This window comes from Hylobates moloch, unplaced genomic scaffold, assembly GCF_009828535.3.
Source record: "Hylobates moloch isolate HMO894 unplaced genomic scaffold, HMol_V3 SCAFFOLD_3, whole genome shotgun sequence".
NCBI classification, from domain to species: domain Eukaryota; kingdom Metazoa; phylum Chordata; class Mammalia; order Primates; family Hylobatidae; genus Hylobates; species Hylobates moloch.
Genome location: NW_026652278.1, coordinates 138867588 through 138881476, shown reverse-complemented (window position 1 = coordinate 138881476; position 13889 = coordinate 138867588). Strand labels below are relative to the sequence as shown.

Here is a 13889-nt window from a genome sequence, read left to right as displayed (position 1 = left end):
ATCCTGAGAAACTGAGCAACAATTTTAGGCTACGGATGAAACTCAATGGTCTGATAAAAGAATACACATAGAGAAGTAAACGCAATATGAAGGGCTTTTAAAAGAACAACATAAACACTACGGCACTATTTTAAAAGTCATTAGATTCCTGGACAGCTGCCCACCTCAGATAAGTACAACATGTCCTGCCATGCCTGAGAGAACATCTCTGGAATTCTGGCAGCAACACACCACACAGCCCTTTCCTCTGAGAACACACACACAAGTGAATACAGCAGTTGCAGCCACTAACTGTATCAGATCTGGCTCCCCAAGTTGAGTTCTTCACCTCCACAGTCAAGGTTGGCAACATTATCAGCAAAAACTACTCACTTAAAAACACTGTCCTGGCAGGGCGCAGTGGCTCACATCTGTAATCCCAGCACTTTCAGAGATCGAGGTGGGTGGATCACCTGAGGTCAGGAGTTTGAGACCAGCCTGCCCAACATGGCGAAACCTCATGTCTACTAAAAATACAACAAATTGGCTGGGCGCAGTGGCTCACACCTGTAATCCCAGCACTATGGGGGGCCGAAGCAGGAAGATCACAAGGTCAGGAGATCGAGACCAACCTGGCTACCACGGTGAAACACTGTCTCTACTAAAAATACAAAAAAAATTAGCCAGGCATGGTGGCAGGTGCCTGTAATCCCAGCTACTGGGGAAGCTGAGGCAGGAAAATCGCTTGAACCTGGGAGGCAGAGGTTGCAGTGAGCTGAGATCATGCCACTGTACTCCAGTCTGGGCAACAAGAACGAAACTCCATCTCAAAAAAAAAAAAACACTGTCTTGACTTTGACTTTTTAAAGGGTGAGGCATGTGTATTCATAGAAATTATACTTCTTTGAGTGTGGAGGGAAACACTGACTTTTTTTCTTGGACTGGCAATTGCTCTACTTCTCTCTCCAACAATTCATTTTAGTAGGAACAAAGCTGGACATTGTTGGGGGAAAAGGAAGGGGCTATGCAAACATATCCTTCCCTCTTTTCGAAATTTCAACAGTTTCCCCTCAAGGAGGAAACTAGACATAGCTAAGGCTCATCCTTCAACTCAGCCCAGATATCACCTCTCCAAGATGCCTTCCCTGAATTCCTCAATCACTTGATTACCACGAAGCATGTTGGAAATTACATGCCTTCTTTCAGCCATCTCCTCCAATGGATGAATCACTACTTATGTCTTTATCTTTATAGCATGTGGCACAGTGCTTGGCATGTGGCAGGCACACACTATTTGTTGAACTGTATGCCTATTTAGGTATAGAGATGAGGCGTATGAACACATATAACTGGTGGCTCAAAACCAACAGGGATTGTTTAGCATGCACACAGATGACTTTATCCCTTAAAACCTAAAGTCCCGGCCAGGCGCGGTGGCTCACGCCTGTAATCCCAGCACTTTGGGAGGCAGAGACGGGCGGATCACGAGGTCAGGAGATCAAGACCATCTTGGCTAACACGGTGAAACCCCATTTCTACTAAAAATACAAAAAATTAGCCGGGCGTGTTGGCGGGCGCCTGTAGTCCCAGCTACTCGGGAGCCTGAGGCAGGAGAATGGCGCAGGGGAGGCGGAGCTTGCAGTGAGCTGAGATCGCGCCACTGCAGTCCAACCAGGGGGACACACCGAGACTCTGTCTCAAAAAAAAAAAAAAAAAAAAAAAACCTAAAGTCCCATCTTGCCCTTAAGATTCAGAAAGCTTTTTAAAATAGTTGACATTACTGTTTGCCTTCTAAAATAGACATATGTAGTTTTAACATCTTAATGACTCAGTCTTAATTATGAATATCCAATTATTACTATTATGCTGCACCATTATTGAATTTAGGATTTCAGAAAACACTAAACTCATTGCTTTTAAAGATAAAGTGGACCGGGCACAGTGGCTTATGCCTGTAATCCCAGCACTTTGGGTGAACGAGGTGGGCAGATCACAAGGTCAAGAAATCGAGATCATCCTGGCCAACATGGTGAAACCCCATCTCTACTAAAAATACAAAAATGAGCTGGACGTGGTGGTGCATGCCTGTAGTCCCCGCTACTCGGGAGGCTGAGGCAGGAAAATCGCTTGAACCCGGGAGGTGGAGGCTGCAGTGAGCAGAGATCGCACCACTGCACTCAGGCCTGGTGACAGAGCGAGACTCCGTCTCAAAAAAAAAAAAAAAAAAAAAAAAAAGATTAAGTGACCACTATGAAATCCTTGGAACCGATTTTAGACTACTTCTACCTCCATTTTACAGTCATTTTGCACTCCTTTCTTAATCTGTGGCTTTTAACATGCTGATGGTTTATAAAACTTTTAAGTTAAAAAAATTTTAAGTAAAACAAGAGTCTTTCAAAGTTCTCAGAATGTACTGGCAACCATTTCAGCTGCTTAAAGACATTCCTTTTCTCCTTGTCCCGGTGTCGGGGTATGGGCTTGCTAAACTACACAAAGGCCCTCTGCTGTGTCTCTACCCCACAAACTCTAGCTCCAATACTTCTTCCCTAAACCCTTTCCTAACAGCCATAAGCTTAGGGGCTGCCCACTCCATGTGAGCCACACTATCTTTGCTGGCGCACTTTGTATATTGTTTTCTTTTCCCATTCCTTGTCTGAAGCACTTAGTACAGGCTATTTAATTATCTCTTTACCACTTACTCTCCAGTATCACACTGGAAATTTCTTGAGGCAAGTATCTATTCTTACTCAAAAGTTTCATGCGAGTGTTCGGTAATGCATCAGTTATGTTTTAGTAAGCATTCAAAGGTATTTAAAGAAACAAAGGTAGCCACAGTGATTCCACTTTAAAAAAAAAAAAGTGATCACTATCAAGATGAGAAGTACCCAAACAATGTCAATATGGGTTAAGTATCCAACTGTTCAACTTTTACTAATTTCATTATTGCAACTCACTGATAACTTGGGAAAGTACTATTTTAAAGGTTTCTGAGGTACATATAAAACGATCAGGAATTCTTGCAAAGGAGAAAAAAAGCGGATGGGGAGAAGAGCCTATAGATTTAAAGTGACTTGGAAATGTATCAATCAAATGTATTATGTTTGGACTCAGATTCAAACAGACCAACTGTTATTGAGGGCGGGAGCTGGGGAGGGAAAGAGAGACAATTTGAGTGAGTATCAGGAAAACTTGAATATGACCTAATTTTTCGCAAAATTAAGAAATTACTGATTGTGATAAAGATACTATGTTTTTTTAAGTGTCTGCTTTTTGAGATATACACTGAAGTGAATGAAACTAGGCTTTCTGTCAAAATAATGAAGAGAGCATGGGGTCAACGGGAGTAAGGATCACAGAAGACACGAGACTGGTCTGAGGCTGGGTGTCGAGTCTGTGTAGTTTCATTGTATATTTCTCTCGACTTTGGTACGTTTGAAATTTTCCAAGCTAAAAAGGTAGAAAGCATTAGGAGGTGTCCTGTTAATTCCGTGGTTGGCTGTGGCTGCCACCCACCCCAGCTTTGGATAGCGTCCTGCTTTCCAGCAGGTGTTTCTGTTCCCACAATGAGTTGTGTATGACACACCACACCACTCCTAAGGTTCATGGCCTCATACAGACACCACCCTATTCTCATTCCTACCCTGCATGGGAACCCAACCTCATCTAACACAGAGACCCTATCAACCTCCATCACAGCTGGAGCTTAAACCAGTCAGTTGCCTAACAACAGCTCTGCAAACCATGCTGTCTACTCCACACAGCCTGGAACCAAAGCCATGTTCCCGTTTTTGGACCTCATCACTCTATTTCAAGGAATCTAAAACAGAAACAGAATACTGAGCCTGACAATGGTCACATGCTATTTCTGTAGAGCTAAAATCCAGCACCACTCTGCTCAGAACTTTTCTTCCAGACACCAGGATGATGCCCTTTGTGCAGTATCCTACTGAAAAGGCAGTCAGCACCTCACCATTCCAGATATGCTGTAGCCCCACCCCACCTGGCTCCTTGCCCTGTATTGTTTTGTAGCATTTTTCACTGCCTGCCAATGGATTACAGGTTTATTTCTACTTCGCTACCCCCACCTAGAATCTAACCTCCATGAAGGCAGGGACTTTTGCTTTCTTTGCCTTTACCTATGTCCTGAGATTCTCAACAGCAACTGGAACATAAAAAGAGATCAATAGGTATGTGCTCAATGTTCAGGATGCCAGGAAAGTACAACTATCAAAGAGGGTTAAGAAAAAAAAATTGAGGCCGGGCACGGTGGCTCACGCTTGTAATCCCAGCACTTTGGGAGGCCGAGGCGGGCGGATCACGAGGTCAGGAGATGGAGACCACAGTGAAACCCCGTCTCTACTAAAAATACAAAAAAAAAATTAGCCGGGCGTGGTGGCGGGCGCCTGTAGTCCCAGCTACTCGGAGAGGCTGAGGCAGGAGAACGGCATGAACCCGGGAGGCGGAGCTTGCAGTGAGCCAAGATCGCGCCACTGCACTCCAGCCTGGGTGACAGAGCGAGACTCCGTCTCATAAAGAAAAAACAATTGACACTAGTAACATAAACTAAGAACATGTACCTCACCAGCCCACACATCTGCTCCATGTACTAGAAAGGTGATGTCATGGCACTATTTTTATTCACCATCTTATTTAGTCTTTCCTAAATAGCTGAAAAATTGATGACTACAGGATCATGTGAATAATGATTCTGTGAGTGTGTGCCAGAAAAACCTCATGGGACCACAGTGTCTTCACACACCCTCTACAGTATCTACAATATATACACACAAATTACCTGAAAATTTAGGAATGAGTGCAAATTATATTAGGGCTTTCTTTTTTTTTTTTTTTTTTTTTTTTTTGAGACGGAGTCTCGCTCTGTCGCCCAGGCTGGAGTGCAGTGGCGCAATCTCAGCTCACTGCAAGCTCTGCCTCCCAGGTTCACACCATTCTCCTGCCTCAGCCTCCCGAGTAGCTAGGACTACAGGTGCCTGCCACCACGCCTGGCTAATTTTTTTGTATTTTTAGTAGAGACGGGGTTTCACCGTGTTAGCCAGGATGGTCGCGATCTCCTGACCTCGTGATCCGCCCGCCTCGGCCTCCCAAAGTGCTGGGATTACAGGCGTGAGCCACTGCGCCCGGCCTTATTAGGGCTTTTGAGGACATACGTCTCTGTCACTTTTCTTTTTTTTTTTGAGATGGAGTCTCACTCTGTCACCCAGGCTGGAGTGCAATGGTGCCATCTCAGCTCACTGTAACCTCCACCTTCCGGGTTCAAGTGATTCTCCTGCCTCAGCCTCCCAAGTAGCTGGGACTACAGGTGCCCACCACAACACCCAGCTAATTTTTGTACTTTTAGTAGAGGTGGGGTTTCACCAGGTTGGCCAGGCTGGTCTCAAACTTCTGACCTCAGGTGATCCACCCACCTCAGCCTCCTAAAGTGCTGGGATTACAGGCATCGGCCACTGCACCCGGCCCTCTATCACTTTTTAAATCCAAATCAGTGTCCTCCCGCAGCCCTAGCCAACATAAACCCCCACCAGCCACCACCCAGGAAATTAGAGTGACACCTATGAAACCAGCTGCAGTGACAGGGAGGGCAGTTCAGAGTGCCTGCTTCTTAACACATACCAGCTCTACCTCCTAGATGCCATGTGATCTAGGGCAAGGTAATGTGCCTCAGTTTCCTCATCTGTTAAATGGGGAACAATAGCAGAATCTATCTCACAGGGTTGATGTGAGAATTCAGTGACTTAGTATTAGGTAAACAGCTTAGAACAGCTCCTGGCTGATATGGTTTGGCTCTGTGTCCCCACCCAAATCTTACATGAAAGCATAAACTCCATAATCCCCACGTCAAGGGCAGGACCAGGTGGAGGTAATTGGATCATGGGGGTGGTTTCCCCCATGCTGTTCTCATGATAGTGAGTTCCTGTGAGATCTGAAGCTTCTATAAGCATCTGGCATTTCCCCTGCCTGCACTCAACTCCATCCTGCCACCTTGTGAAGAAGGGGCCAGCTTCTCCTTTGCCTTCCACCATTACTGTAAGTTTCCAGAGGCCTCCCCAGCAATGCAGAACTGTGAGTCAATTAAACCTCTTTCCTTTATAAATTACCCAGTCTCAGGTATTTCTTCATAGCAGTGTGAGAACGGACTAATACACTGGCACACAGTCAAGGTAAACCAACTTAGCTAATATGTCCAGTATTATTTCTACCACATCTAAACCCACTCATACACTTACACCGTAACATAATTCTAGATAGTACTCATTTTCAAGAATATAGAAAAAATAATCTGTATTTTTTTTTTTTGAGACAGAGTCCCACTCTGTTGCCAAGTTTGGAGTGCAGTGGTTCACTCTCAGCTCACTGCAACCTCCATCTCCCGGGTTCAAGCGATTCTCTTGACTCAGCCTCCCAAGTAGCTGGGATTACAGGTGCATGCCACTACACCCAGCTAATTTTTTTGTATTTCTAGTAGAGACGGGGGTTTCACCAAGTTGGCCAGGCTGGTCTCGAACTCCTGACCTCAGGTGACCCGCCCGCCTCAGCCTCCCAAAGTGCTGGGATTACAAGCATGAGCCACCTCGCCCAGCTTGAATCTGTGTTTTTTTTTTAAGCCTGAAATAAATGGTGAGAATAGATGGTGTGTCACAACCTGGTAGCAATTCTGCTGTAAATCTGGTTTAATTAAAGAATATCATTAGGAAGGTAATGTAAGCTTTTAAGAAAAGCAGGCAATTATTCAATAACCCCAAAATTTACAGTTGAGTGCAAATGAGATCATACACTCAAGGCACTCAGCACAGCACTGCATATGAAGAGCACCCCATGGGGGAAAGCTGTTTTTTGTTTTTTGTTTTGTTTTTTCTTCTTTTTGAGACAGCGTCTTGCTCTGTCACCCAGGCTGGAGGGCAGTGGCACAATCTCGGCTCACTGCAACCTCAGCCTCCCGGGCTCAAGTGATCCTTCCACCTCAGCCTCCTGAGTAGCTGGAACCATGGGCACATGCCACCATGCCTGGCTAGTTTTTGTATTTTTGTAGAGATGGGGTTTCACCATGTGGGCCAGGCTGGTCTCAAACTCCTGAGCTTGTGCAATCCACCCACCTTAGCCTCCTAAAGGGCTAGAATTTCAGGCATGACCCACCAGGCCTGGCCAAGGGTAGTTGTTCTTATTCTTGTTATGATCATGTATCTTGATGCAAAGTGGGATCTCAAAGACCTCCAAGGCCCAACTTCTCTCCCTTTCCACGCAGCCTAGAAATCTACAGGGGTATGAGTCAGGCACTAACATCACCCAGCTGTCCTCTGTTTCTACATAAGCTTTTCTGCTTTTATCCCCCTGATATATTAAGCTTCTGCATGAGAGCCTACATAAATGAAAGTGCTCTGCTGCAACAAAAAGCTAGAAAGCAGTGATGTGGTCTCACTGTCCACTTTACAGATGAAGAAGCAAGGCCTTGGGTCGAGAGGTCCAGCAGCTTCTTCAAGTTCTGACCGTGGTTAGCACCCTCATGGAACTAGAAACCAGGGCTCCGGAAACCTCATCTTTCCATTACAATGCACTACTGTACCCAGAGATAAATGCTTCACAACTTCTACCAGAACTAGCTTCCAAACCCAGATTTTTCCCCCTTGAAAGCTGACTTATTAATTTACACCCTCTCAACTCACCATAATTTCTCTCTGTTCCTCCAGATTCTTCAAAAAATTTGAAAATTCACGTAAAGAAGCATCTGTAAGAAGAAAGGAGTGATTATTTGGTGGCCATGGCAAAGGAAAACAAACCAAAATATCATGTTTAATTACCTATGCATCGTTCATCATCTGTCACAGCATCACCGATAAACTCAAACTTAAAGTCTCTGAGTGAATGAGCAAACTTCCGCTGGGCCACTGACAGACCTAGAAAGAAAAGTATAATGATGACTTGGGTTCTTGCTTTAAGTCAAGGCATAAAAGAAATTTACTCCTCCTAAAATTGGTAAAGCTGTAGAGCTCTCCTCCACTCAATCTATGAGAAGGCGTGACCCAACTCCCTTGCCAAATGGCCCGCCATCTTCAACCTTGCACGCTCCAGGTAGCCTCTGCCTTCTAGTTTATACCCTGCCACAGAATAGATGCTGGAGAAATGTTTATTCCCTCCCCTACCTCCTTCTTCCTCAGATCTGATTATTTCACACTGTTCCGTAAAGTATTCTCCCTTTCTCTGCTCACTCCAGTCAGGACTTGCCCAATTCTGAAGTTCAGGCTGTGATTAGGAACACACACACCTGATAGTGGCTTGATGCGATCTGGCTGCCTGCCATGGTTTCAGACATAAGAAACTCAAAAGCCCAAGGTCAGCCAACCAGCTGCTCTTAACCAATTGCCAAATAACCACTCCAGCCAGAGAAATCCAGAAGATTCAAAAAGAATGTTCATAGAAAATGGCATCAGAGAGGTAACTGAAGGCCAAGAAGAAATGGTAGGAAGAATTAAGTCTGCAAAAGACCTACAGAGGTCCTCATCTTAATTGGAGATTAATAGTGGAAAACTCTACTTCTAAAATAGGCTAACATTTATTTTACAGGCCTTGCACCATGCTAGGTGATACACATTTCATTTCATTCAAAAATTCTCAAGAGATATATAAAGATTATTATATCATTTTACAAACAAAGAAGCCAAACCTCAAAGATGTTGAGTAATTTGCATAAGGTTGGCACAGCTACAAACAATAGCAGCAAAGGCTTGCTTCTTCTTCAGAACCATTGGTCCAAAGGCCACGGCCTGAGCAGTATACAATCCTGCCTCTGGTTTAAAGCACTTTCTAAGAAGGTGTTCACTGATTTCTGCACTTCACACAGCTGCTGTCTTCCTGTGTGTCTCCTTCACACGTTACTTTCATAATCAAGACTGAGTCATATTATGGTAATAAAATTGTTTAATAGACTGTTTTTAGAGCAGTTTTAGGTTCACAGTAAAACTGAGCTGAAGATACAAAGGTTCCCCATATAGCCCCTGCTCCACCACGTGCACAGCCTCTAACCTTTTCATCATTCCCCACTGTCAGTTTTTGAAACTTCATTTTTCCTCTAATTCATGTTTATCATGCTGTTCTCAATTTTTTTTAAATAATATGTAAACACTGAAAGACCTAAGTATGAAAAGGCAAAACTGTAAAACCTTTGGATCATCCAGGATTGTAATTTCTTACACCTAAAGTATAGAAGAAAAGCACCAAGCATAAAGTGAAATGGAATGGATTGCAAGCATGGACCAATCCTTCAGCCCTCCTTGCAGGCACATCTCAGTGCACTGACATTACAGCTCCTCCCATGGAAACTCATCTATTTCCCACCCCTTGAACCTGGGCTAGTCTTGTAGCCAATAGAATACAGAGAAAGTGACACTGTGCCAATTCAGAGCCTCCACCTCAAAGAATGTTACACACCTCTGCTCCACTCTCACGGAACCCTCAGTCCTCCATGAGAACAAGCCCAGGCTCGCCGGCTCACTGATGAATGACTCCTGGCTCAGTGGCCCCCTATGGTTGCCGCAGCAGCAGCCCAGCAGCCAGCCAGCCAGCCAGCCTGCAGAGGCAGAGCTTCCCTGTACATGCATGAGGCCGTTCAGAGGGACATGTAACTGCCCAGTGAGTAAAGCACACACTGGAATAAATGGTTGCTGTTTTAGCCATTAGGTTTGGGGGTGATTGAAAAGACAACTGATAAACAAAAATTAATAAAATTTGGTTGTGTTAAAATGTAAAATATGGCCAGTGTGGTGGTTCACACCTGTCATCCCAGCACTTTGGAAGGCCAAGGTGGGCAGATCACTTGAGGCCAGGAGTTTGAGACTAGCCTGGCCAACATGGTGAAACCCTATCTCTACTAAAATTACAAAAATTAGCTGGGCATGGTGGTGCACGCCTTTAATACCAGCTACTTGGGAGGCTGAGGCATGAGAATCACTTGAACCCAGGAGGAGAAGGTTGCATTGAGCCAAGATCATGCCACTGCACTCCAGCCTAGGCAATAGAGGAGACCCTGTCTCAAAAAAAAAAAAAAAAAAAAAAAAACTGGCCGAGGTAGCCCACGCCTGTAATCCCAGCACTTCGGGAGGCCAAGGCAGGTGGATCACCTGAGGTCAGGAGGTGGAGACCAGCCTGGCCAACACAGTGAAACCCTGTCTCTATTAAAAACACAAAAATTAGCCGGGCATGGTGGTGGTTGCCTGTAGTCCCAGCTACTACTCAGGAGGCTGAGGCAGGAGAATCACTTGAACCCAGGAGGCGGAGGTTGCAGTGAGCCAGGATCACACCACTGCACTCCAGCCTGGGTAAGAGAATTAGACTGTCTCAAAAAAATAAAGTAAATAAATAAAATAACTTAGTTCCTAATGTAAACCAGGCAAACATACAATTGTTCTCTAAAATCTAGACACACTGGTTGCTCTTGGTTCACACGTGCCAAACTCACTCCAGTCTGAAAACCTTTACTTGCTGTTCCCTGAGCCCACATCTTTACTGGCCCATTCCTCCAACACCATGGCTCGGCTCAAGAATCCTCCCTACCTCAGCCTTCCTAGGATAGGGCTAGCCCTAGGCACTGTGGCCCTCTCCATTCTATTGCCGTCTTATTTCCTTCATAGCACTTATTCACCCAAATTTATTTAGTCAATATTTGCGCATTGTCACCTATCTTCTCACTCCAGAACCTCATTTCCCTGAAGCGATGGCTGTCAGTCTACATCCCTGAAACAGCAGCCAAAACTGTAAATAAGATACAACGGGCTGGGCACGGTGGCTCAGGCCTATAATCCCAGCACTCTGGGAGGCCGAGACGGGCGGACCAACCAGGCCAACACGGTGAAACACCATCTCTACTAGAAATACAAAAGGTAGCCAGCCGTGGTGGCAGGTGCCTGTAGTCCCAGCTACTCAGGAGGCTGAGGCAGGAGAATGGCGTGAACCCAGGAGGCAAAGCATGCAGTGAGCTGAGATAGCGCCACTGCACTCCAGCCTGGTCGACAGAGCGAGACTCCGTCTCAAGAAAAAATAAAATAAAATAAAAAATAAAAATAAAAATAAAAAATAAAAAGATATAGGATGATTTTTATTTCAGGTACCAATTTCCAAATATTGATAGTTTGTGGGTTTACAATTTTTAGTAGTTACATACACATTATTCTATGTTGCTGTTTGCTTTGCCAGATCGCAACAGGATCTTGTTTATATGTGTACCTTTACACATAATATATACGAACATGTATGTTTATATTTACTTACCTATGTATTTTTTATATATTGCTATGAATAGACTGGCGTAAACTATATATTCTTCCATTGGAGCTGTTTCATTATTTTATCCAAAATTACTAGATCAAAGGCTGCAGGTTATTTTAAAGATGGTGTTTCATATGGTCAGAATAGTAGGTTCTCTGGAAAGTTAAAACTTAAATGCACCAATTTTTCAGCATTTCATGCCTAATTTCATTAGTTGAAAATGTTTGTAACAGATTAAATTGGGGCTCATTTGCATAACCAACCTGATGTATTTCTCCCTATGTAAATAGCATGCTTTGTACCTGTGCTAAGAATTATAGTTATATCATTTCTTCATTTTAAAATATAAGCATTTCTATCACTCATTTTCCCCTTTCTGGTGATCTCGTCTTAGGGTTTTACCAGAGTTCATTATGCAAAATTTTTATTGTTAAAAATCTGACCACACCATATTCTATTTCTTTTAATAATTATAAATGTAATTTCCTTTCCATTACTTTATACATTTTAAATTTATTTTCCCATGCAGTTCATATTTTATAGATGTCTTCTTCCTTTCAAAACAAAAGCATAAGGCAGTTTGCTAAACTTAATGCAGTCCATCAAATGTATTTTCTTTCCAATATCATTTCACATAAAACAAGCAGTTTCTAACTAAGTTAGTTACAAAGACCAGCAACATCTCTGCCTGGATTAGATGCAGGGCAGGGAGAATACAGGAAACTAACCAACTAACTTTTTTTTTTTTTTGGTGACAGAGTTTCACTCTTGCCACCCAGGCTGGAATGCAATGGCAGGATCTCAACTCACCGCAAACTCCGCCTCCCCGATTCAAGCAATTATCCTGCCTCAGCCTCCCGAGTAGCTGGAATTACAGGCATATGCCATCACGCCCGGCTAATTTTTTTTTTTTTATTTTTAGTAGAGATGGGGTTTCTCCATGTTGGTCAGGCTGCTGTCGAACTCTCGACCTCAGGTGATCCACCTGCCTCGGCCTCCCAAAGAGCTGGGATTACAAGCGTGAGCCACCGCGCTCTGCCTAACCAACTAACCTTTATTGAGTGCCTGCTCTACGCTAATTGACTTACAAGTATTGTTTCAATTATTCTTAATACACCAGCAGGGTAGGTGTTGCTATTACCTTTAAAAAAAGAAAAAGAAAAAAAAAAGATAGGTTGTGACTCAATCAAGTCACAGACCTCTTTACACTGCTGGTAGTAAGTAATCAAGTCACAGACCTCTTTACACTGCTGGTAATAAGTCCTGGAGGCAAAGGATCAACTCCCTGGTTTCTCAGACTCCCACCAATGTCTGTTCCACTACACCATTCAATCTTTCAAGAGATTTCACATTATTCTCAGGTCCTTTGCCCAGATCTCAACTGGTGTGACCATCAGGCTCGCTAAATGACTCTAGAGCAGAATTGTAACTAAATGGAAAAATCATTTATTTGTACCTCCATGCCCCCTATTCTCCTCTGCCTGCTAATTCCTGAGTATTGTGAATTAATACTGCTCTTGAGATACCCTCAAGGCTGTTATATATTGGTGGATAATGCCAAGTCTGACTGTGCACAAAAAGCGCAGCTAACATAAAAGAATGAATGTGACCTGCACCCTTCAAATGAACCTGCCACTTCAGAGTCTTCCAGACCTGAATTTTTGTGTCTTGATCTACAGGCAAATAGGAGAGACAATGTAGGTGATCTAATTCTTCCCAGGGTTAGGAGCAGTTTGAGAGATGAGGGGTTATATTTGAGATGTGCTGAGTTTGAGAGGTAGGATACCACATGGAGAGATCCAACCTCGTTTTGAATTCAGGTGTGGACAGCCTCCAGATTCTGGCCTGAACTGCCACTGCTTGTCCTTGATTCTACAAATGAGAAAATTATCTTATAGCAGAGCCACCTATTTGTCAACAATTTTTAGTTAAGACCATGAGATATTAGACGAACACACACTCTGCTGGGGGGATGGGGAGCATCTCTGTTTGGGTCACCTTACCTTGACTGCCCATCTAGGCAGCACTGTCAGTGCAGGATAACCCCTTAAGTTACAAGCCTGAGCCCTCGCCATGAAGTCGTCACTACTGACTCCTACAACTTCCCACCCCACCAACGAAAGCACTAATGGGGATGCTTTTAAAAATGCAGCATGTTCTATAATCCTGGGCTTGAAAAGAAAAAGGGTATGGTCAATAAATATACTCTTGTCACTCATTAAATCTGAATACAGGATTCTTTATAAATCATAATAGATTCCACAGCCCTTTATAAAACAGACAAATTGCACCTGGAAGCTCATATTCTTTATATAGAGAGCCAAATAATTAGATTAGCAACTACGCAAAGGTCTGCTGAGGGAGCTGCCCGACTCTGCACAACAAAACATGCACCAAAATTCTTTCATGTTTTATCTAAAGAGGAACAGGGTACAGACTCTAAGAACTTAGTACCCTTCATGCCAGCAAAATAATGTTGACATTAATCCAAGTAACTTGGAAGTGAAATGAAATTCCTCTAGGATTGGAGACTGGCTTCATATTTTCCTTCATGTTTTCCTGTTTTACAAAACCAGCAGTGGTACTATATGCAAAAATGACATTATGGCTTCTCTGTACAGGTTAAAAAATAAAGC

The 13889-nt window shown here is 43.7% G+C and overlaps 1 protein-coding gene across 2 annotated transcripts in view; it reads right to left on the bottom strand.

Moving 5' to 3' along the window:
• Window positions 1-13889, bottom strand: part of ARHGAP10 (Rho GTPase activating protein 10) — a 344518-nt gene that overhangs the window by 249415 nt on the left and 81214 nt on the right. For both annotated transcript variants that reach the window (XR_009212922.1, XM_032148067.2), the window contains exons 2-3: window positions 7794-7889; window positions 7659-7720 (exon numbers count right to left, since the gene is read on the bottom strand). Coding sequence is in view for 1 of the 2 variants with exons in the window: in XM_032148067.2 (XP_032003958.1) it covers window positions 7659-7720; window positions 7794-7889 (158 nt within the window). In the remaining variant the exon portion in view is untranslated. The remainder of the gene's footprint in view (window positions 1-7658; window positions 7721-7793; window positions 7890-13889) is intronic.